The 23,993-nt window shown below is 43.6% G+C and overlaps 1 protein-coding gene across 6 annotated transcripts in view; it reads right to left on the bottom strand.

Moving 5' to 3' along the window:
- Positions 1-1,005: 1,005 nt before the first annotated feature.
- GRAMD1B (GRAM domain containing 1B) overlaps positions 1,006-23,993 on the bottom strand; it is a 230,608-nt gene continuing 207,620 nt past the window's right edge. For 5 of the 6 annotated variants that reach the window (XM_029573983.1, XM_029573984.1, XM_029573985.1 and 2 more), the window contains 14 exons: positions 23,493-23,588; positions 21,088-21,168; positions 19,324-19,439; positions 15,470-15,626; positions 11,189-11,366; positions 10,409-10,552; positions 9,216-9,334; positions 8,790-8,932; positions 8,390-8,493; positions 7,998-8,201; positions 7,688-7,778; positions 6,860-6,967; positions 6,533-6,650; positions 1,006-5,503 (listed from right to left, as the gene is read on the bottom strand). In XM_029573983.1, the coding sequence (XP_029429843.1) occupies positions 5,414-5,503; positions 6,533-6,650; positions 6,860-6,967; positions 7,688-7,778; positions 7,998-8,201; positions 8,390-8,493; positions 8,790-8,932; positions 9,216-9,334; positions 10,409-10,552; positions 11,189-11,366; positions 15,470-15,626; positions 19,324-19,439; positions 21,088-21,168; positions 23,493-23,588 (1,749 nt within the window). In that variant the 3' untranslated portion in view covers positions 1,006-5,413. Of the gene's footprint in view, positions 5,504-6,532; positions 6,651-6,859; positions 6,968-7,687; positions 7,779-7,997; positions 8,202-8,389; positions 8,494-8,789; positions 8,933-9,215; positions 9,335-10,408; positions 10,553-11,188; positions 11,367-15,469; positions 15,627-19,323; positions 19,440-21,087; positions 21,169-23,492; positions 23,589-23,993 lie in introns of those variants that run through there. The other variant, XR_003852254.1, reaches the window with a different exon arrangement.

Raw genomic sequence — 23,993 nt, 5'->3', positions numbered from 1 at the left:
CTAACCTGGCCAGCACTCCCCAGGGCTGGAAGGGATTGCCTTGGAAAAGTGGAAGAGGAGTTTGGGACAAGCTGTTTGTTTTCCTGAGATTTTGGGGGGTTTTTGGGAACCTGGTCCTACCCCAAAGGATTGTGACCCCTGTCTGTGGGAAGTCATGATAAGGTGCCCAGCTGAGGAAGGTCAGCAGTGACCTGACAGAAAAGAAGAGAGAAGTATTTTTGCAGAAAGTTTTGATCTCATGTTTTGGGAGGAATTCTTTTGCCACCGGTTCCTGCTCACTGAGAAGGCTGAGAGATTTGCAATTTTGAACAATTTTGTGGGCTTCTGCCACTAGAAGTCCAGTTGATAATTCAGAGAGAAAGAGAGAGAGGGATAAGACCCAAGTCTCAGCTAGGAGCCCCACTGTCAGGAGTGTTGGGTCTTACCCTAGTGCTTGCTACATAAGGGACTCAACTAACAGAACTGAGAAAAGACTAGGACCCTGGACCTGTTTATTTTTTGTTTGAAGATACATTGGAGAATTTCTGTTGTGAATTGGACTTCAGGTATTTTGGGTTGCAGTAAACTTTGGTTGAACATTCCACCCATAGTCACAGTGTCTAGCATCTTCATTCAGGGTCAGAGGTGCCCTACAGCAAGGACATCCAAATAGTGAGTACGGCTGAGACTGCAGCCAGAGAAACTGTGTATTGGTACCCACCCCTGTAATTCTAGAGCCCTGGAGGATAAATCCTCCTCCCCACCAGAAAGAACTCCAGCACCCTGGGGGCAAACTGGAATTGCTGGGAGAGAAAGACAGAATTGTGAGAAAGTGGCCCCGAGGAGAACAGTGTGCCCCCTGCACACACACACACACACATCTAACCCCTACATCATTTTTTGCAGCCCTCAAATCTTAGAAGGGCGTAGTGGATTTCATATTTATGTATATCAAGTATCAGACAAATCTGACTTAAAATGAGTGAAATATTAAATCCCAGCAAACATGGATTATAGTGAAAATATTGTCCCAGTTCTTATCATAGGGGCAGCAGTCTCCCTAACCTTACGATATTTAAATCGCCATCTTGTTTTTTTGTCTGTCCCATGTAAAGTCTGCAGTTGAAACATCTTGTCTTGAAAATCTTATTAGCACCAAGAAATCCCCTTTGAAATAAGGTGGACTGTGAAATCAGATTATGATATTGGTATAAGCCTCTCAGACCTTATAATATCTGCACAAGTTACTGATGCCACATTTGGATACGAAGGGACAAAATCCTGCTTTCTGTTGTGTTTTCATCTGCCACGTCTGACAGAAATGTGAGTGGCATTTCATTCCACCTCAGATCCTTAGAAAAGGGATCTCATCTGCCAAGATTCTCTTAGCTTCCTGCCTGAGAGCACGTGAGAAGACAACAGAGATGCCAACGCTTGAAAGTGCTAAAAAAATGGACATATGAAGGTGACCCTTTATTCTCATGTTTTGGACTGGAACAGAACAGAACAATTTTTATGTTCTGAAATATAAGCACACACAGATGATCCATTTTATTCCAAAATGGCGACTTCTTCCCAGTGGAAGACAGTGGACAGTTTTACAGCAAATTCTAGTTAATCCTGCACTCCCTCCCGCTCCATAGAAAGAAAGCAGCAGCATACTTCCATGTCATCAGTCTTTCTCAACCCCTAGCGCTGGCAACACAGACAAATAAGAGAGGCACTAGTCCTCCGCTAAATCTAAACACAATAAATAGTACTCTCAGTTTGACAAGCCTCTAATGAAAGAAGAGAATGGAGGTGAGCATACCACAATGCTGCGGAAATCTGTGGTGGTCCATAGATTATACCATGGCCATCTGTGACCAACCCACAGGCATCCTCAATGACACTGACAAAGCCACAGCATGGCTTTATCTATTCTTCAGTTTTCTAGCGATGGGCACTGGGAAGAGACAGTCTTGTGCAGGATCAGGTTGACCAATGCAAATGTTTTCTTCATATTCAGTTAAATAAATAATTGTAATACTTAAATACCAAAGACATACAGAAGGTGCCAGAAGCACCAGGGACCTAATTTAACCTCTGGGCCTAGCATGTTTCTCCTGCATAGTGGGATAATACACACCAAGGGAGTTTAAATCAATCAATCAGATTGGCCTACATGCACTTGACCTATCCATTTGACCATCCCCTCTACACACTGGCAAAAGGCCTGTCCAAATGCTTGAATCAATCCCATAGGTAATTATATTGGCAGTAATATCACAAGCATAAAACATTAACTCTTCATATTAATATTCTTTTTTTCTGTCAAAATGCAACACTTCAAAAATTATTTAGACATAGACTGTACACTGTTACCACTGCTCCACTTTGTCTTCATTAAAGTGTTATTCAGCTGAAATGTAATGACATCAAATATTGAGAAACTGCTTAACCATGAGTTACAGCTTACAAATCCCACTGGCATCTCTGACTGTGGTCAAATTGAAGGATAACATTATTAGGATGGAAGATTGGAGGTAAGGTGATATTCTCCTGCTGTGGCATACAATGTGATGGTAAAGCTGACAGATTATGTCAAAAGCAGGAGACTTTGTCCCGTTTTCCCATTGTCATTATTGCTCTTATACCAAGTGATTGGAAATATGAACAATGCCACATGAGATCTCACAGTCACTCTGGAGCTTTAGGAAGAGAGAGGAAAATATATGCATTGCTTCCTGCATATCCTTGGAGATTTGGGGTTTCATACATTCAAAACAAGAGCAGAATCTTAAAAAAAGAAAAATCTCCTTTCTTTTAGACTACTCTCTAAACTCCCATGTTTTGGCAATTTCCCAGCCATTTCTATTCATTACATTACATTTCCTATTTTAATATCATCCACCATCTTTCAGGGCTTTTAACATTAACAAATTATATATATATATTTGCAATGCACCACAACACAATGTTGAAATAAATAAGACAATGATAACTTAGATAAAATGGGCAGTGTGAGATTGAATGGTTATGTTTAAGAGCCTCACTAATTTCTCTTTTTGAAGCAAATTTGTGGTGCATATGTTAACCCCTGGATTTAGGAAAGAGGGATGCCCTTGGAACTCAACTCTAGAAATAAGCAGCACTCTCCACCAAATGCCAACCAACCTACCGTAATCAAACACGTAGATGGACAACTGACAACTGAGCTGTGCAGATTGAAAGGCCCCTTCTCACCACCTGTCAGTTGACCTCCTAAAGACCAGTCCCACTTGTTACAAACTCAACACTAACCTCTGGGAACCCATTACAATCATCACCAACTGCGAATCAACCTCATGGAAACCAGCAGCGCATGATAAACCGCAACCAAGCGGTGGAACTCAAGAGCACTCGTTGCTAGCCAGCAAACAGTCCTTGGAAAAAAACACAGCATTCCTTACCAACTAACCCCAACCTCTGGAAATCACTGGCATTTGTGAATGATGCCATCTGCACAATGGCATTAAAGAGCCACTATAGATGACCAGAGCTCAGAATGAAAGATGGCATCTAATTTCACATCCTCAGTATTGTGATTGATGGACGCCCACCCTTCCTGTCGTGGAATCTTTTCCCTGTGGAGCAATTATTTTGTGTTGTATATCTCCAAGGAGCAACAAAGAAACAATTGCAAGGCAATGTCAACAGAAACCAGCAAGCCAAAATGGATCCTATTTCTCATGCATTCTCCACCATATCCGTTCTTTCTTCAACAATGCTCCAATCAGTTTTAGTACCAATGGTGATGAAAAGAAGGGTGAAATTCAAGAAGATACCTTTGAAACCTTTTACCTCTGCTGACTTTTAACTATTGCACCTGGAACATGGAATACTCTCAAGCAATTAATAGCAGCATTGTATCTGAATTATTCCATCTTCCACCCTCCAAACTTAAAATCAGCATAAAATCTCCCACTTTCACCTTACTTGCATACTTCTGTGGTCACAATGATATAAATCTTGGGAGGGAGTAAGATGTGGAGGGCAGAGATATATCCATTATAAACAGAATTAATAGCATTAATAGTTATGAATATACTGTAGGTAAAATACCCTTTAACATTCAAGTATTCACATTATTTAAAAGTCATTATAAAAGGGACCCTCTCCCATCCACTACACTACAGACATGAAGGCAAGACACATTGGAAGAGAGCTCCTTTCATATTACACCCATGCTGTCAGGGGAGATTACTTTACAGTACACTCTAGTTCTGGATAGGGTGAAGGGTGGGGGATAGGAAGCTCTGTTTTCAGTGCAGCCAGGGTTGGGCTCTAATAAAATAGAGGTATAGGGATTTCAACATTAATGTTTCTAATTTCTAAAAAATATAGCCTCTCATATACAGTATGGGTGAAGTGAAGGACTCAGGCTCCATGCCTCACTCCTTCACTCACATTGACCAGTGCCTGTTGAGCTCCAGCTTTCCTTCACTCTTACCGTGCAGGCAAGTCTTCTTTTCCCTACCTCCTACAAACTCCTCTCTGACCCTATATATATATATATATATATATGCTGACTTCCAAGTGTGCTGAAATGGCTTTCAGAGGCAGTAGATTTATATTCTCACTTTTGGTCCAGATTTGTTTTTGCTTAGCTTCTCATTAAAAAGATTTGTTTTAAAAAAAATAGTTTCCATGTTGTAAATTCTCTTCCATAGTGAGTTCCACATTGTACCCCAAGCTATGAGGGGGGTCAGAGTCCACCACATCCTCAGGGCATGAAACCCTCACCCCCAACTCTTACAGTCCCAGAGTTGGAGGTTGGGAGAAGTTCCGACTCCTGGACCCTCATAAAACTCCAGCTCTTGGTCCTAAGCTTCGTACGACCTGTTTCATCAGAGTTAGATTGTGTTGCTCCATTTCCAGGGCACTGAACCCAGTCAGACCCCGTTAAAAAGACTGTGGTAGTGGTGATGGCGATGACTGCTAAGGTGGGCAGAAACTGCTTGGTGTGAATGCAGTTTCACAGGACTTGGAGGTAGAGGCTACCCAGCAACATTTTGAAACTGTCGATGATACTTGCATTCATGATTCTTTAGAAAAATAAAATAAAAGAGAACACAAAACCAGACAATAACAGCAACAACAAAATGCAATAGAAAAAAAGGGTGGTCCAGGTCAGTCTGACCGTATTCTTCTTATTAGAAAGTCAAAAGGTCAAGGCTCCTGTCCAGCGCCTGTTTCATGTCATGCTGGAAGGTCAGTACTGCCCCTAGCTTCAGTACATAAACTTTCCTGTTTTAAAATCTATATATAATATATATATATTTATATGTTTTTATGTATATATATATATATATATATATATCTATAGACATATAGATATAGATATAATTTAATTTATAGAATTTCTATACACATATTGCATACTATCCTCTGGCAGCTTGCGTCATGCTTTGTGTCAATGATAACGGTTCCGCTTTTCATCTGGTTTTGACCCATAATCCCGGGATCCAATGCCATTCTGAAGGTTTATTAGAGAGTCCTTCATCTGCAAAGTGAAAGCAAGAGAAGGCGTTGAGCTCGGTCACACCTGGCATATGGCGGGGGCTTCCTTACACTAAGATGCAGGCAGCGCGTGAAATGCGATGGAGACATCTCTCCGCACATCTGTCAGGGTCAGAATAAAAAGGGCCAGAAAACCAGCGGGGGAAAGCCCGGCACTGCAAAGGCTACTCCTCCGTCCTGGTACACTTATTCGAGCACCCCGGGCAGACCTCGTGTGGTGAGAAAATGAATCGGTTCATGACTCTTATCTCACTTTCCGACCATCCTTTGACTGGTGCCTGTCTAGGCACTGTGCTTGGTCAACTGCTCTTACCATTACCCCTTGCTGTCTAGGTTTCCCTGTTTCCTGGTTAGGCATATCATACCCTCTCTCTCCACTGAACAATATTCAAATCTTTGTCCTCTTTCCTATGCCGTCCTTCAGAACTTTTCTTCCTATCGCGCCATTATTTCGGCTTACAGCCGTGGCCACCACTTAATGGCTCGGTTTTACAACGCCTGGGTTTCTTTCCTATCCTCCCCCTCCCTTTTCTCTTTGGGGTAAATTTTGTAAAGTCGAGCCTACACTGCACGTTAAGTTACATCAGTTTTCAAAGCGGGTTTGCGCGCGCAAGTCAGCCACGGAAACGATCCCACCTAACTACCTGCCCACGCTTACACATGCCATTTGGGTGCACATAAATTTGGGGGGGGGGGGTGTTAAATTTAATCACCCATACGTCTGAATTTTCCAAAGTATGCACCTAAGTGCAAACCCCTCCCCCAGCTCCGCTCTCAGGAATACCTCTGCTCAGTCTGGCTCAGCTAATGTTCATGTCCACCACACACACACACACACACACACACACACACACACACATATATATATGCCCTTGCGTTTTGGATGGGCAATTCTGAAAAAAAGGCCATTTCTGCCCACAATACTCTACAGAGCTGCCTTTGAATGTTACCCTTTTTTAAAAATATTCCTTCCCTCCCTTCTGATCTGTTACTTCTAGATGTGTCTTCCCACCTGGTCCAGCAGCATCACAGAAGATTTGATAATCTCTCTCCATTTCTGTAGCTCGCTGTCATGGTACTTCTGCTGTGATTCTAGCAACTGGGTCCATTCAGCCTGCGACTGCGGCACTCTGTCGGGGCAAAGGATGCACAAAGAAGTTAGAGAGAGAACAGAGGCAGAGCCTTGGTGAGGGTCCCTTCTCGCCCAGGGATGTTTCAGTGCAGCCCCAGCTTTCCTCCCAATCTCTTCCTGTTCCTGAGGTTGCAGCCCCTGCCATTCTGAGCTGGGGAGGGGAGGGGGGGCAGGGGCAGGGGCAGGATAATGGCCGGAAGGTCTTACCTTTCCTGCAGCCGCAGCCCTTGCCATGCAGTAAGTGTCTGCGTTGTATACTCCAGCATCCAAAGTTTGTAGAAAAGCATCATATTGAGAATCACCAGCAGCACAAGGCTTGGGAGAGAAATGGCAAACAAAAGATAAAAGGATTTTTAAGATTTTAAAAATGAGACATCCTTTAATTTCCACCAGCTTCTCTACTACCTCAATGAGAAACATAGAGCCTGCCTTATGGAAGTCTTACCTTTTCTATCAACTGCAAGAACTGAGTGAGTGATCTGGATTGCTACTGATGAACTGAACTGGATTTTCACCAGGAACAGATTCTTTGTCTTAAGCAATTTGTTTTGCTGCTATATCTTTTTGCTACTGTCTGCTGGAACATGTACCATGGAAACCCGTGGACAGTGAACTGTTTTGTGTTTGAATACATTTGGCAGTACTGGAACCAACAATCTAAAGTGTGTGGGCTGAACTGTTTTTCCTGGGTTTGGGTTCACCCGAGGTGAATATTATCAGATCGCTGTTACTGGTCTGAAGAGAGGGAGAAAAAGTTTGTTCCCTGTCTAATAAAGAGGTTCATCTGGCAATACCCTGAGGCCAGTCCACTGCACCACCTATTCAACCACATGTCCAGAAACCCCAGTAACCAGGGCAAGATTTGGACCCCCAGCCTCTGCTTATATTTTATGTATCTGAGGTTGGGGGTTACATAGATGATACCACTTCCCATAGCACTGACCCTGTTTGTCGTCAGTGATTTTACAGGAAGCCAAGGTGGTACGGCTTCACACGTCTTTCTGTATCCTCCATTCCCCAGTTCTAACCACTTACACGCAACTGATGATCAGCAGGAGCTTGGAGACACTCTGAAGATGAAGGCCACTCTGCCGCTCCTCAGGAACGTGTCGCGTTTGCGTGGAACCTGGTGGGAAAATGTATATCTTTCTAAGATTGTCTCTGATTGCACATTACCCCAGAGTGACCCTTCCTCCACTATCACACGAACCCAGCAAGTCCTCTGACTCATATCTGAGGCCCATACTGCACTGGGGCACACCTCTTTTCACTGAAAGCGGCCACACCTCAGCAAAGCCATGTCCATAACCTAACAGCACCATCAGGCTTGTTAGGTGAATCTTACCTGCCACGTGTTTGATTCGGTGAATGACCTCCTCATCAGTGGGGGTGGTTACTGGGCTCAGTGTGTCCTCCAGGTGAGGGACTCTCAGGTGAGTATGGGGTCGCTTCCTACGGCGCACTGCAGGAGCTTTCAGCACCTTCTCTTTAGAGGATTGTCGGTGTAGCTCAGCCAGGTAGGCACTCTCTGTTTTGGCCAGCTCATTTTCTGCAGGATACAAGTTGCAGGCAAAAGAAATAAAAAGAGAATGGATGTTGCTGGCAAGACCAAACCACAAACATGAACAAACACACAAATTTTGCTGCACATCGTTTACAATGCTAGAGGCCTGGATGGGTGCCTTCCCAAGTCAAACTCTGACCATCGCCATACAACTGCAAGAATGAGGCACTCACCCAAGTGATGGAAGTAATCATCTAGTCCACTCCAGAAGTTCTTCTCTATGAAGGTTTTCACCAGCCCCCAGGGCTGTTTCCTGTAACGTAGCTCTGTGGAAACCCTAAGAAACAGTGATCAAAGGCAGATTGGAAAAAACTTCTGGCAAGTCAGATTTCCAATCAAGGGGACAGTGTTATCCAAGCAAGGACGGCCAGAGCCAAGTCCATCACTTAGTGCCCTGCATTCCGCTTCTCAGAACGCCTGAGAGACCTCTTCTGATACAGGGGGATGACACTGCAGAGGTGATGCTCCCCGTGTGTGGAATCCATAGGTGGAAAAAGGGAGTGAAAACTCCTGCCTCCTTCTGCACGCACCCAGAAATCTCCCTCCCTTTGCAAACAACAGTCAGAAAGGTACCTGAGTCGACTCTTATTCCTAGCAACACGAGTGAGCGTGTAACGGTTGACAGTGTAGAAGTAATCGTGGTATGGGACATCATGAGTTAGCACCTCGGCATCTATCACGTAGCATTCACTCTCCTGACTTGCTTTGTACAGGGTCTGCAAAGCAAGAAGATCAGGGGAGGCCAAGAAGTAACTGAGAAATGGTTTGAGGTTGGTGAAAGCTGATTGCTGGGGGCCCTGCCAAACATAGAAGACTAAGAAAAATAAATCACAGCCCCTAGTGCCATATCCTATGATCCTTGAGCTCTCCCTGACAGAGGTCTCCATTGAGACAAACCTCCACACTTGACCTATAGAAACATCTGCCTCCCTCCTCCCCTTTTTCAGAGAAACCTCAAGCTCCCGTTAACCTCAGAAACTGCTTCTTTGCTCTTCATACCTGAGTCTCCGTGACAGTGGCCGTTTTTGGAGCCAGGGGGTTGGTGAGGGTGATGGTGTACAGAATGACGCGGGTCTGGTTTCCATTGTCCTCTTTCGTCCAGGGGTGAAAGATGACCTCTGACAAAATGGGAATTGCATTGAAATCACATCCTGTTGCCTCCCAGCCCCCAAGTAAAACTGATAAAAAAAAAAAAAAAATCCCACATCCCTCAAGCTGTAATAAATCCCCGCTGTAACACAAAAGAATACATTTTCAAAGACTTAGTTGCTGATTATGCAGGTAAAGGTAGAGATAACCCTATAAGTCAGCCATATGCAGGAAAGTGGATTTTCGGCCACTTGAAAGTACATGTGCACCTTCATAGTGAGCACAAACATGGCTGCATAAAACAGAGGTGCTCCTGGGGCATGTGTTAGATGCATGGGCATTCCTTGCATTTCCAAGTGGCAAGCGCGGAGCCAGCATGCTCTTAACACGCCTAACATTACGCCGCAGTTTTTCTTCTCCTAAATGCGTGCACTGCATAACACTGACATTTTCAGTCTCAGTGCACCTGGGTACCTGGTGCTAGAAAATCACCTTGTTGTGTGTGGTCTTAGAAGTGTGCACTTACCTTTGCAGTTTGATACCTTACTGAAAATGTATCCCAACTTTTCCTGACAAGAAATAAGCCAGCTTCTTCTGTGATATAACATCTGCTGCAGGGATAGTGCATTTTTCTGCAGGGATCGTTCTGTACATGGGGTGTTTTGTATTCTGATATGAGTCTGACCCATGTACTGACTGACTTATGCAGGGCTTGGCAAACCTATCCTGGTGATCCTATAGCCAGTCAGGATACCCACAATGAATATTCATGAAATCAATTTGCATGTACTCGGTTCCCAATATATGAAAATTGATCTCATGCATATTTATTGGGAGTATCCTGAGAATCTGACTGGTTTCGGGGTTCCCAGGGAAGCTCTAGCCTTATGCATGCTACGATTAGGTTCTGACCTATGGCTTGACTGCTGGAATAAGAGGTTCCTTGGGTCTTTTGGATAGGGGGGGATGCCTTCTGTTGCAATATGGTTCTGTGCCATGCCAACGCCGCCCAACTGCCCAATGCTGTAATGTGATGGTGATGTGGGGCAGCAACAGTCTGTGGCACAATGCACACTGTGCATTTCGCAGGGGCTACAGCTCACCAGAAAACCGGCGTTGATCCATGAAGTTTCTCTGGAACTGCGAATCCGTGAAAAGCAGGTCAAACAGTTTATCCACGTTGAAATTGAAAACCTCGTTCATATACTGCCGACCATTTAGGTCTTCATAAAAGGCCTGAACCTCTCCTATGGAGCAAGAAAATGAGAAGTGGCAGAATTAATGGTAAGGAAAGAGAAAGGTCAATAATGGCACAACACTGTCCAGACCCTGCAACTCACTGCCTTGAGGGGCGCCAACCTCCAAGGTAAGAACAAAGCGGCAGCTGAGGCACTTATTACAATGCCAATGACATGCCATACATAAAGCCCAAAAAAATGAACAAAGAAAGGTACAAAACTAATATCATTCAATCACATAAAATTGTATTCTAAATCTGGTATCAGAAACCGGCATATATGCAGGAAGTATTCTCCTTGTCTCTTGTCCCCAAAGGGCTACAGGCAATTCAGAGATCAATGCATAAGTAACGTCATTTACCAGACAAAAAATGCTTTACGTGATACTGTGACAAGCTGCAGCTGAAAAGATATCCTAAAGATACTGGCCTTAATGTGTGTTGCACCCTTTGATCTTTGAGTTGTGCTTCATAAACACTTATAAGAGGCTTTATCTTATGTCTAATTTTTAGCAATGTCTTTTCTTGGTTATTTCTATTTATTTTATGCAATGTTCAATTTTTGATATTGTAATGTGCCCTGGATTGGGTGCCATATGGAAACTGGAATGTAGCTCTCCCTGGACCAAACTCTAAAGCCACCCACCTTCATCGTGGGTCGCAGAGGAGTCGCTCAGTTCTGTAGGGATGTCTTCATTGTCGTTGAAATCCAGGGAAGGAGAGTTGACTGGGGGAATGAGCTCAATTTTCTCTCCAATGCTTGTTATGACCAGCTCTTTCGTCAGTGGACTATCTAGCTCCTCCTCTGCAAGGATCCCGTCAAACTGAAGCAGGAAGAATGTCCAAAGTTAGCCACTGCCCTTGCACAGAGCAGTTCAACAGCACCATCAGATGGGCTGAACACCCCTGCAGAGATCTGGAGTTTTGCCCATCTTTCCAAATAATGCTCAAGGTGGCTTTCAGCATAATTAGTAGTTTAGGTGCAATAAGTCCCTGCTCAAAAGAGTATCAGTGGGGAAAATGGGACTTGAACTCTGGTCCACCTGGTTCTCAGCTCATTGTTCTAACCACTAGGTGACTCCTTCGTCTTTGTTATGAAGTGCTTAGGATCACTCTGGTCTTATGAATGGCATCAGCCACCAGATTGACCGTACAGAAGGAAAAAGCAAGAAGAGTCAGGAAGAAGATGGAGTGAGGCAAAGGAGACTTGGGGTTAATTTTCAAAGGGCATAGCTGCCTGCCTTTGGTAATTAGGCACCTAAACTGGCCCCTGTGAAAACCAATTAGGGCCGAGTCCCTAAATTTAGGTGCCTAAAAGGTGGGCAGCCACAGAGGTAGAGTTAGGACTAGGGGGAAAAAGTTAGTAATTTTCAGCACCGGAAGGTTTAAAGGATGGCTACTTCAAATTATTGACTTTAAGAAAATTAAAGCCTTTTTTAGAGCAATATGATTTCAGAAAGGTTTTACAAACCTTGATTATTGCAAATTTAGACTACTGCAATTCATTGCTTTTAGGGCTTCCAACCTCCACACTTAGGTCACTTCAGGTATTGCAGAACGCGGCCACAAGGATTTTAACTGGTCAACGAAAATGTGATCACATAATAGGGATGTGAATCATTTTTATGACGGTTTGAAATATCATACGATATTTCAAAATTCATCAGATTTTGGAGCCCCCCCGAAACCGATAGGAAAGCCCCATGAATGGTTCGTGTGGTTTTCTTATCGTTTTGGGGGTAGGGGAGAAAGGGAACACATAAAAAAAAAAACCCCCAAACCCCCCCCCCAAACTCACCCCGATTCTTTAAATATAATTCTTTAGAATCCCCCACCCTGCCGACCCCCCAAAACTTTATTAAAGAACCTGGTGGTCTAACGGGGTTCCCGGGAGTGATCTCCCACTCTCGGGCCATCGGCTGCCAGTAAACAAAATGGTGCCAATGGCCCTTTGCCCTTACCATGTGACAGGGGCTACCGGTGCCATTGATTGGCCCCTGTCACATGGTAGGAGCAATGGACGGCTGGCGCCATCTTTAAACATGGCGCGGGCCATCCATTGCTTCAGCTTGAAGAAGAGATGGCTAAGGGGGTTATGATAGAGGTCTACAAAATCATGAAAGGACTTGAATGAGTAAATGTGAATTGGTTATTTACTCTTTTTGGATAATACAAGGAATAGGGGCACTCCATGAAGTTAACAAGTAGCACATTTAAAACAAATTGGAGAAAATTATTTTTCTCTCAATGAGCAACTAAGCTCTGGAATGCATTGCCAGAGGATATGTTAAGGCAGTTAGTGTAGTTGGGTTTAAAAAAGGTTGGTTAAGTTCCTGGAGGAGAAGTCCATAAACTAGAGATGTGAATCGTGTGATCGATCGTCTTAACGATCGATTTCGGCTGGGAGGGGGAGGGAATCGGATTGTCGCAGTTTGGGTTTTTTAAATATCGTGTAAATCGTGTAAATCGAAAACCGGCACACTAAAACATCCCTAAAACCCACCCCGACCCTTTAAAATAAATCCCCCACCCTCCCGAACCCCCCAAAATGCCTTAAATTATCTGGGGTCCAGTGGGGGGGGGGGGTCCCGGTGTGATCTTCCACTCTCGGGGACACTAAAACAACCCTAAAACCCACCCCGACCCTTTAAAATAAATCCCCCACCCTCCCGAACCCCCCCCAAAATGCCTTAAATTACCTGGGGTCCAGAGGAAGGGTCCCGGTGTGATCTTTTACTCTCGGGCCTCCAGTACGTTGTAGAAATGGCGCCGGCGCTACCTTTGACCTGTCATATGACAGGGCAAAGGTAGCGCCGGCGCCATTTTGTTTTTTTGTCCCCCGACATCAGGAGCGTAGGAGATCGCTCCCGGACCCCCGCTGGACCCCCAGGGACTTTTGGCCAGCTTGGGGGGGCCTCCTGACCCCCACAAGACTTGCCAAAAGTCCAGCGGGGGTCCGGGAACGACTTCCTGCACGCGAATCGTTTTTCCGTACAAAATGGCGCCGGCCATACGCCGTATGGCCGGCGCCATTGTCTTGCTACCTTTGCCTTGTCATATGACAAGGCAAAGGTAGCGCCGGCGCCATTTCTACAACGCACCGGAGGCCCGAGAGTAAAAGATCACACCGGGACCCTCCCTCTGGACCCCAGGTAATTTAAGGCATTTTGGGGGGGTTCGGGAGGGTGGGGGATTTATTTTAAAGGGTCGGGGTGGGTTTTAGGGTTGTTTTAGTGTGCCGGTTTTCCCGCCCTCCCCCTTCCCCTCCCCCTTCCCCCGATTTACGATTTTTTGACGCTAAATCGGGGGAATTGTTATTGTATCGTGGCTCTAACGATTTTTGACAATTTAAAATATATCGGACGATATTTTAAATCGTCAAAAAACGATTCACATCCCTACCATAAACTGCTATTAATCAATAGGGAATAACCACTGCTTGCTGCTGGTATTAGTACATGGGATCTATTTAATGTTTGGGTATTTGCCAGATACTTGTGACTTGGATTGGCCACTGTTAGAAACAGGATACTGGGCTTGATGGACACTTCGTCTGACCCAGTATGGCATATCTTATGTTCTTATGTTAAATGGCTTACCCGGCTATATTTTTCCCTTATCCAGCTAAAATTTAGCCTGATAAGAAGGGATTGTTCCTTGGGCAGCCAAGAGGTGTTCCGAGGAGGAGCAGAGTTAGCCCATATGTTAAGCGGCTAACTCTAGTCAAGCCATAGGGCTGACCTAAAGTTAGACAGTTAGACATAACCAGCTAACTTTAAGATAGCGGGGTACATTCCGTGGTGCAAATGCGACACTGAATATATCCTGCTAGCTAGACATATCCGCCTGCTATAAAATTCCCCCACTTGCGCAGCTCAAACCTGACTTTACATGACTGTGTGCACCCACCTGCAAAATGGGCGCACACATATGCGCACTGGTGTTATTTTATAATATATGCACGTATGTGTGCGCGTGTTACAAAATAGCCACATATCTGGGGGTGTGCCGACACACATGTTTGTATATGCACCCATGTGCCCATTTGAAAGTTACCAGTATATCAGGCCCTGAGATGCCTAAATCTTGGCAAAAGAACTGAAGTCCTAAATATAGGAGTCTATGTATTAGGAGGTCAATATTCAGCTTCACTTAGCAGGATAATTAGGGTCTTATCCAGCTATGTGGCGATGTCTGAATATCCAGCCCATTCAGTGGCCGCCACTTAGCTGGACTCTTACTTAAGGAGCTACTTAACCAGTTAAACCTAGAGCCTCCTTTACTAAGCATTTTTCCCACAGACAAAGAATAGGAGAAAAGGTTTAGTAAATCAGGCCCTTAGTCGGACAAGTGGTGAGATTCATACTTTTTGGTTAAGTTAGCCAGATAAGTTAGGATTGTTATTGAGCAGGTCTAAAGTTAGTCATATATACTTATCTGGCTAACTTTAAAGGTGTACAGGGATGTTCAGCAGTATGCCCATGACACTGAATATCCCATCTAACTTAGCTAGATCGGTTTATCTGGCTAAATTATTTAGCCAGCTAGCCTTGCAATATTGACCTCTAGGTTCTTAAATTTAGATGAATTTTCAGCTCACAATTTAGGTTCTTAAATTTGACTGAAAATCCTCCTAAATTTAGCTACCTAAAATTTAGACAATGGGCATTTTTTGAAGTTCTCTAAGCAATTTAACATATATATATATATATATATCACACAGTGATGAGAAGGCTAATGGAGTATTGTTTCGGGTAGCAAGAAATAGAAAGCCAAATAAAAGGACTGACATGTTAGATCTAAAAGGATAGCAAATCGTTTTAATAGCAGAGTCTTTTGACGTTTTAAGTTCAAATCTGAGATCCTTGATTGAAAAACTGCATAATTCAGTGAGCATGGAGATGAAACCAACCTTCAGATCACCTACCGAGAGGGGTGCTTCGCTGCTCCCTGTGGATGCCAGTGTACTATTGGTGAGGGATTTTTCGTGCATCCGAGGACTGGAATCAGGCTTTACTTCCATACTACCCTTAGACGAATTGTCATTCACCTCTGCATCCTCCACAGGGATCTCCTCACAGTATCTGCACATGAGGCAGGGAGGTAGGCCAGTAAATATACCTTGTTATGCACCAAACATGCTTATGGCGCTTCTCCACAGTCACAAGACAAGAATACTGTACTTAGATTTTGTAGAAAGTATAATTTTTTATTGAGCAATATAAGTATTCTTGGGAGCTGTTGGATGCCAGTTCTCTGACAAACTGACCAACCAGCATATCATCTGTATTCATGAACTGATCCTTCTTATATAGGTAAAATACAATACAGTACTAGGGCAGAAATTCTTAAGTTGCATGACCACCTGGGGTATCAACTTTGACCATTCCTAAGTTAGGTCAGCATACAGATCAGTCAATATATACTTACCATCCCTCATTCTATGACCAAATACAAACTAGTCCATATACAACATCTGTAACTGTGGAATAGCCTACAGGCCATTCATGACCAATAGATACTCTGGAATACTTGTGTAATTAGATGTCATTTCAGCATTTGACACCATTCCTCATGGAAGGTTACTTGAAAAATTACAAGAGATAGGGATGGGGGGTATAGTATATTGATGGTTTGAGTCATATTTAACTGAACGAGAGCAACAGGTTCATTTTAATAAATTACTGGTTTTCCAGTAATAGAGGGGTACCACAGGGATCCTCCCTATCATCTGTGTTACTTAATATTTATGTTCGCACTCTCACAGATGTAATGGACTCTCTTGGTTTTCTTTTCAAACTTTACACAGATGATGTGCAATTTTATAATTCCTAGTATGTTTAAAGATGAAGTTCCATTTGTTGACCTTACTAGGGATATAAATGACTGGATAGAAGTATATGTTTTTGTTCTAAATCATAAGAAAACAATGATTACGTGGTTAGGTAAATCAGCATTGCCAATAATACCTGACAAATATGTATTACATGGTCAGACATTGAAGTTGCAAGATAAAGTACGTGATCTGCGGATAATACTGGATTCCAGTCTTTCTTTGAAGGCACAGATTTCCACTGTTACAAAAGTGCCCTTCTTTAAATTACAAATACTCTATCCTCTTAAGCAAGCACAACTTGCATGTTGAAGATTTTAGGATAGTGGTTCAAACGGTTGTAATGAATCAGTTAGGTTATTGCAATGCCCTTTATTTGGGTCTTCCAAAGAATTTAATCAGAGTATTGAAATTGGTCCAAAATGCTGCCATGGTTTGCCATAGGGGTCTAGTTGACTTTGTATAATAAAAAATTACATTGGTTGCCAATATATGATAGAATTCAGTTTAAAGTTTTAACCACGGCACATAAATCATTATTTACTGAAAAATACTGCCTTAGTCCTAAGCTTACACCATATGTTTCCATGCACAACTTGCGCTCATCAGGTCACAACTTATGTACTGTTCCCTCTACTCATTTATTTTGTTTTAAAAAAAACCCTATACATTGAGCATTTTCCTTGGCATTTCTGATGTTATGGAATAATTCACCTTTAGAAGTAGGTCAGGAAGAGAATTACTTGAGATTTAGGAAGAAAGTAAAGGCTTTTCTCTTTGCTAGGACATATGCAGACTCTGTGGTTGTTTACATGCTGGTAACTTTGATAGTGCGATACATTGTTTTTCATTTATGTTTTTCTTTTAATTGTCATTTTAGATAATATGTGGTTATTGTACTCTTTTTATGATTATATGTTATAGATTGCATATGTATAAATTGTAATCCACGTTGAATAAATGGAAACGGCATAATATAAAATGGAATAGATAAATAAATGCCCTAGAGCTGGGGCCCAAGGGTGACAGGAATCCATTCCTGAAGGACCTGATAAAGAGGTGCAGGAAAATAGCAGGGCATTGCCACAGAAGCAAGAAGGCGGGGCAGCTTCTCCATGAGAAGCAGGAAGAATTCAGGATGCCTCACAAGCATTTGATTCAAGAATTTGTTACCCACTGAAATTCCACCGAAATTATGCTGCAGAGGTTAGTGGAGCAGCATACCATGATCTGTCTCTGGAAAAGAGGCAGATGTACACTGCCCCGTGGGGCATCATGACTGAGTAGAGATGAGGTAGCTGGTACAAATTCTGAAGCCCTTCAAGGATGCCATGGAGGATTTGAGTTCCAGAAATGCCACCTAGGGTGGGGTCATTCGTATAGTAAATATTCTGTAGAAAAGTTAAAGGGCTTCTGTGAGAAAGAGAGACTGGAAGAAGTGTTTCAGTTTTAAAACTCCTTGCAGCAGCAGGTGCAAGAGAGAAAAAAACCTCTCATACATAATAATACATACATCCAAGCTTGCTACACTCTTGCCCTCTAGTCCAGTATCTCGCATTCATGAAGGAGCTGCTGCTTAACTAGGGTATGTGAACAGGAACAGCAGAGGCACAGTGGGGATATAGCACAGGAAAAAATGACCTCCTCAGAGAGTAATGCAAGCAGGAACAGCACCCTGTCAGCTATCCCTTCCTCCTCCACCTCGATATACCAAAGCCTTGTTGCCTGCAAAGAGCCATCTCTCCTGACACAGGCCATAGCTGAAGAAGCTGGCAAGGAAACCTCAGCACACGTTTCTGTGACATGCTATCTTACTGAGCCCATCAAAGACAGGGACACAAATGCGCTGACAAATTTGGCACACAAATCTGCAGTTTAGCAAGACCTAGCCAAGGTGGCTCAGCACTATCTTTCCTAACCATCAGTTTCATTAGAAATGATTAGAAAATCCCAATTTTGGAGCACAAAATAGATTTCAGTGCTTCTCCCATTGACTTTAATGGTAAATGAATGAATGAATGAATAAATAAAACAAACAAATGAAATGTTTTTTTTCATTTGAAACTAATGAACCAAATAGAAGTGCCCTATGAAACGAATAAAAAAGCCTAAACAAAAATTCTTCCTCTGCACATCTCTACTGGTGTTTATGGTTGTGATTATGGATGTGACAAGAAGAAAATACATTTGTTGCCAATTAATTTCCATTGACCAAGCTGAACAATAAATTTTTACTTTTGGTATACCACATATGTGTCCAGACTATTCAATGGCACTAGGAAGTTTCAGAGACACGACGTTTGAGCAAACAACACTCACAGAAAGAGTCTTATACTATACCTTGGGCACTGTAGGTTTATCCTCTCCCCTTTTGGAGAATTCTTGGCAGATTTGGTGAGACTCTGCATGGACTAAGCCCTGGTACTGAGTGTGCCCCTGCCTTTACCCAGAAGTGAGGCTACATAATTTATGCAGATATTTAACATGTATTTGCTTATTTCTGATATTGTTCACATTGTTTTTTCTGTTACACAACTGCTAAGAAAACTGTATATTTCTGTAAACCGTTATGATGGCTCTACCGAATGACGGTATATAAAACTCAACAAATAATTAAATAAATAAATAAATAAATAAATGTAGTTCAAGTGGATGTTATAAAATGACTCCCTTTAAGGCCAAACAGGATATCAGTTACAATCATGATTACAAGATTGTTTTTGCAGGGGGTTATCTTGATTGTTGAGTTTAATTATCAAAATCTTGGTGGTGAGAGGGGATCCTATGGACCCAAGCCCTACATCTTAAACAATTGGCAATGCTTCTGTACACTGCATCTTGAGCATTACTTTAATTTACCCCAGCAGATGCCCACACCCTACCTCTGGAATTACTGTGTCTTACTTTTATAGAAGGCACACTGCAACTTGAGTATTATTGTTACTTACCCCATAGTGTTGAAGTCATCATCAGGAGGTACATAATCTTCATCATCACTGGTCAGACCCAGTTCATTCCCATAACATTGATGGACAAAGTGCCAGAGTTCCTTCGGACATAGAGGCTAAAGGGAGAGAAACAGAGGACAGAACATAAGAAGAGAATGTAGTTGGGCCATGCATCATGACTGGAGATGAGCTCTGATAGGAAAGGAGCTATCAGGCCAAACCAAAGATGGTTGGTGAATGCCACTAACTCAGCCATGTGGTCAGTCTCTTCTTAGCCTGACTTCAGCCCCATTGTTTCCTTAAGATTCTTGGTTCCTTCTCTAGTTCTTTTTCATAAATATTTGGTGGACATATTTAAGAGTGAATTGTGTGCATCAGTCAAGCATTCTAACAACAGAAAGAGATCTTTGTATATTGATTGATAGTATCTGCATTTGTTCCCATTTGATTTTTGAAGCTATTAGAATGGCACATCCATTAGTCAGTCCTATTATGAATGATTACTTCTGCTCCATGAAGTTTAAAACTTGACTTATAAAACCAAATAAAGCGGGGAGTTTCAAAGGAATTTCCATTTATCCTTTAAAAATCTCTTTGAAAATTGCTCCCCTTTTCCTATCCAGATGGGGAAAAGTATGCACCTGCAAAGTGCATGAGGTAAAGAATATCTGTGGAACCGGTCCACCACAGGATTTCCAAAAGGAAACCCCAGGGGGAGTTTCCTTTTGAAAATTGTCATGCAGGTTTGTGGGCATACATTGGCTTGCAGGCCTGCAGGGTTTGAAATTTGGCTTCCTCATGACTATGTGGCAGGTGTAAATTATCAGCAGTAATTGAAATTTTCAGCTTTTAAAATATCTCACTGGCTCCCCTCTCCCACTAGAAGATATCCAAGCAGGTGACATGCTGCAGACCACACACTTAAAACACAATCAAGCAATACGTGGAAGGGAATTTTCTGCCTTTCATGCCATTCTCACCTCAGTCAGACCATGTCTTGCCCTTAACCAACTCACCTTGTCCTTAACCAACCCTTAATCTCAGAGACTACTAACCAATCCAAGGCCTTCCCATCTTTCATGCCAAAAGCAAATCTATAGCCCTCTGCCCCAGTGTTTTCACTCACTATTCACTTGTGTCTTTCATACCATTCTGCATTATTCAGCCCCATATCATTTGCCCTCCTCTTGATCTCTTCCTGTTCGTAAATTTTCAATCAAGAAGGAATCCAGAAAGACTACAATATTTTAAGCATGCTCACCCAATATTTTGCATAATTCTAGTATGCCATTCTCAATTCTGTCCCTAGGATGCAACAAGCTAATAGCATTTTTTCTCCTTCAGGGATTGTTTACTAAAGACCTAATGTAGGACGAGACAAAGCTAGTGCTTGGGGTCATTCTCTTTTCCGATAAGTGTATGCATGAGTAAAGTCAGATGGAAAGGAGTGCAGTGGCCAGGAAATGCACCATTCTACCACTGAATATTTAGCTTACATGCGCTATTGTACAGAGTGCCTGTACTCTTTAGCTGAATAAGTTGTAGAACACATCCAAAAAATAGAAAGAGAGAGAAGAAAAGAAAAGTTAGTAAACCATTTGCATCTGAGAGTCCTGTCAAGAGCTGGACATGCAAGGGAGCACTTCCTGAGACCTGAAATCACTGCAAGGGTCATTCAGACATTGCCCTTCCCTAGGCAAGAGATAGCCTCTCCCAGCCACTTCCTTATGACCCCCCCAAGTGGATATTAATGGTATCCTGTACCTTCTCCAAGAGAGCATTCTGCCAGAGTCTGAACATCATCATGTATGTCCTGTCCCGGGCCCCAAATGAAGTAAAAAAGTGCTGGTAGAATAAAAGAAAAAGAATCACTTCAGATACCGTCAATGACTTACCCATCTATCATCAACACCCCAATCTCCTCTTTGCCTGTATCCCTCAGTTACCAGTTCCACCATTACACTCGCCTCCTCCCCCCAGCCCTACTGTCTCCCCAGTCCTGTCCCACATCACTTCTCGCCTCCTTTGTCTGCCCCTTCTGTTGCCTCTAATACCAAATCTAGTTACTGGACTTTGCTCCATAAGGCCGGTTCAGCCCAAAATGAACCGCATGCCAGAGGAGCTCTTCAGCCAGTATCGGCATTTCTTTTTTCAGTTATATGGGGAGCCACTGGCGGACATCGGCAGCTGCAAAGTCTGCGCCATAAATCCCACGCGGGACGATCAAAGTGAAATTCCTTCTCATTGCCAGCCGGTTCTGCCCTCTCCCTGCCCTGCCTCTTTGCAGCTTTGGGATATTTACCCACAAAGAGGTAGGGCAATTTTCAGCTCCCATTTTCACCCGGGTAACTGCTTGGTTACCAAAGTAAAGTCTTATGAAAACTCCCTTCATAAAGTAAGGAGCCTGTTTATTAAGGTGCATTTACAAGTTTTCACACAGTAAACATCAAATTTGTTGCTTAATATGTGTTAAATTATCAGTAATGCCTGCTTAAGCATTATCAAATAGGGCACAAAGAACAATGATTAGCACATGCAAAATTATTAATGAGCTGCATCACATGCAAATCAGATCATTAATATTAAAATGGCTTCATGTAAATCACAGTAACCATGTGATTTGTGTTATGACTAAGAAAATGAACTTCACCTCGACCGGTGTAGGTTATGTTGGCCAAGAGTAGGGATGTGAATCGTGTCCTCGATCGTCTTAACGATCAATTTCGGCTGGGAGGGGGAGGGAATCGTATTGTTGCCGTTTGGGGGGGTAAAATATCGTGAAAAATCGTGAAAAATCGTGAAAAATCGCAAAACCGGCACATTAAAACCCCCTAAAACCCACCCCCGACCCTTTAAATTAAATCCCCCACCCTCCCGAACCCCCCCCAAATGACTTAAATAACCTGCGGGTCCAGCGGCGGTCCGGAATGGCAGCAGTCCGGAACGGGCTCCTGCTCCTCAATCTTGTTGTCTTCAGCCGGCGCCATTTTCCAAAATGGCGGCGAAAAATGGCGGCGGCCATAGACGAACACGATTGGACGGCAGGAGGTCCTTCCGGACCCCCGCTGGACTTTTGGCAAGTCTCGTGGGGGTCAGGAGGCCCCCCACAAGCTGGCCAAAAGTTCCTGGAGGTCCAGCGGGGGTCAGGGAGCGATTTCCCGCCGCGAATCGTTTTCGTACGGAAAATGGCGCCGGCAGGAGATCGACTGCAGGAGGTCGTTCAGCGAGGCGCCGGAACCCTCGCTGAACGACCTCCTGCAGTCGATCTCCTGCCGGCGCCATTTTCCGTACGGAAAATGGCACCGGCCATACGCGTATGGCCGGCGCCATTTTCCGTACGAAAACGATTCGCGGCGGGAAATCGCTCCCTGACCCCCGCTGGACCTCCAGGAACTTTTGGCCAGCTTGTGGGGGGCCTCCTGACCCCCACGAGACTTGCCAAAAGTCCAGCGGGGGTCCGGAAGGACCTCCTGCCGTCCAATCGTGTTCGTCTATGGCCGCCGCCATTTTTCGCCGCCATTTTGGAAAATGGCGCCGGCTGAAGACAACAAGATTGAGGAGCAGGAGCCCGTTCCGGACCGCTGCCGTTCCGGACCGCCGCTGGACCCGCAGGTTATTTAACTTATTTGGGGGGGGGTTCGGGGGGGTGGGGGATTTAATTTAAAGGGTCGGGGGTGGGTTTTAGGGGGTTTTAGTGTGCCGGCTCACGATTCTAACGATTTATAACGATAAATCGTTAGAATCTCTATTGTATTGTGTTCCATAACGGTTTAAGACGATATTAAAATTATCGGACGATAATTTTAATCGTCCTAAAACGATTCACATCCCTAGCCAAGAGCATCGGTAGGCTAATCCATCTGACCATGTCTTGGCCATCTACTCACCCCAACCTGACAATAAAGGCATTCCAAGCCCCAAATGCCCCTTGCTCAAGGACATGCAGTGAGTGGTGAATATGGCAGTAGCATGGTAGTCTTCAGGTTCACATCTCTGTACTCTGACCATTGCACTACAGCTAAGTGCCAAGTACTAGTAGAGAGCCTAACTGGGCAGGTTACATAGCAGGTATCCTATACCCATGCATTCCTGTATGCACACTTTGGTGGCACCCACTTATGACCCATCATAGATAGGATGACTCACAGTGGGGGGACATGACCACATACCTTCTCAGTGTCAGTGCAAACTTGGATGGCATTGGGAATCAGCCGAGCCGTTTTTTCCTTCGTCATAGAACAGATGTCCTTCAAACGGACCGTCAGCTAACAGGGCCCCGCCAAAGAGAATCCAGACCAAAAAATATATATATCAAGAAAAGAATTATAAAGGGGAAAATTAGTGAACAAGGTAAATATCTGCTCTGTGAAACCACAGCATAAATGTACTGGCTGCTACAGGCAAAGGTTACATGTGCAAGTTCACTTTGAAAATTACCTGGGCAAACTCCCTGCATACAATTATACTGGCTATTTAGTGCAGGTAGTGTTCCTGTAAAAATTTACACACATACTTTTTAAAATGAAAATGTTTGTGTGGAAATGAAAACCCTGCCCAGACTTCCCCGCCCGCACCCCAAAATGCGGGTAATAGTGTGCATATACAGGTCTAATGTGCATACATTTACCTGCATAGCAGGTGGGCAATTTTATAAAAGGACTTTTTCTATG

The sequence above is a fragment of the Rhinatrema bivittatum genome, chromosome 12 (genome assembly GCF_901001135.1).
Source record: "Rhinatrema bivittatum chromosome 12, aRhiBiv1.1, whole genome shotgun sequence".
NCBI lineage: Eukaryota > Metazoa > Chordata > Amphibia > Gymnophiona > Rhinatrematidae > Rhinatrema > Rhinatrema bivittatum.
The sequence above is the reverse complement of the archived record's forward strand: the minus strand, read 5'-3'. Positions and strand labels throughout refer to the sequence as shown.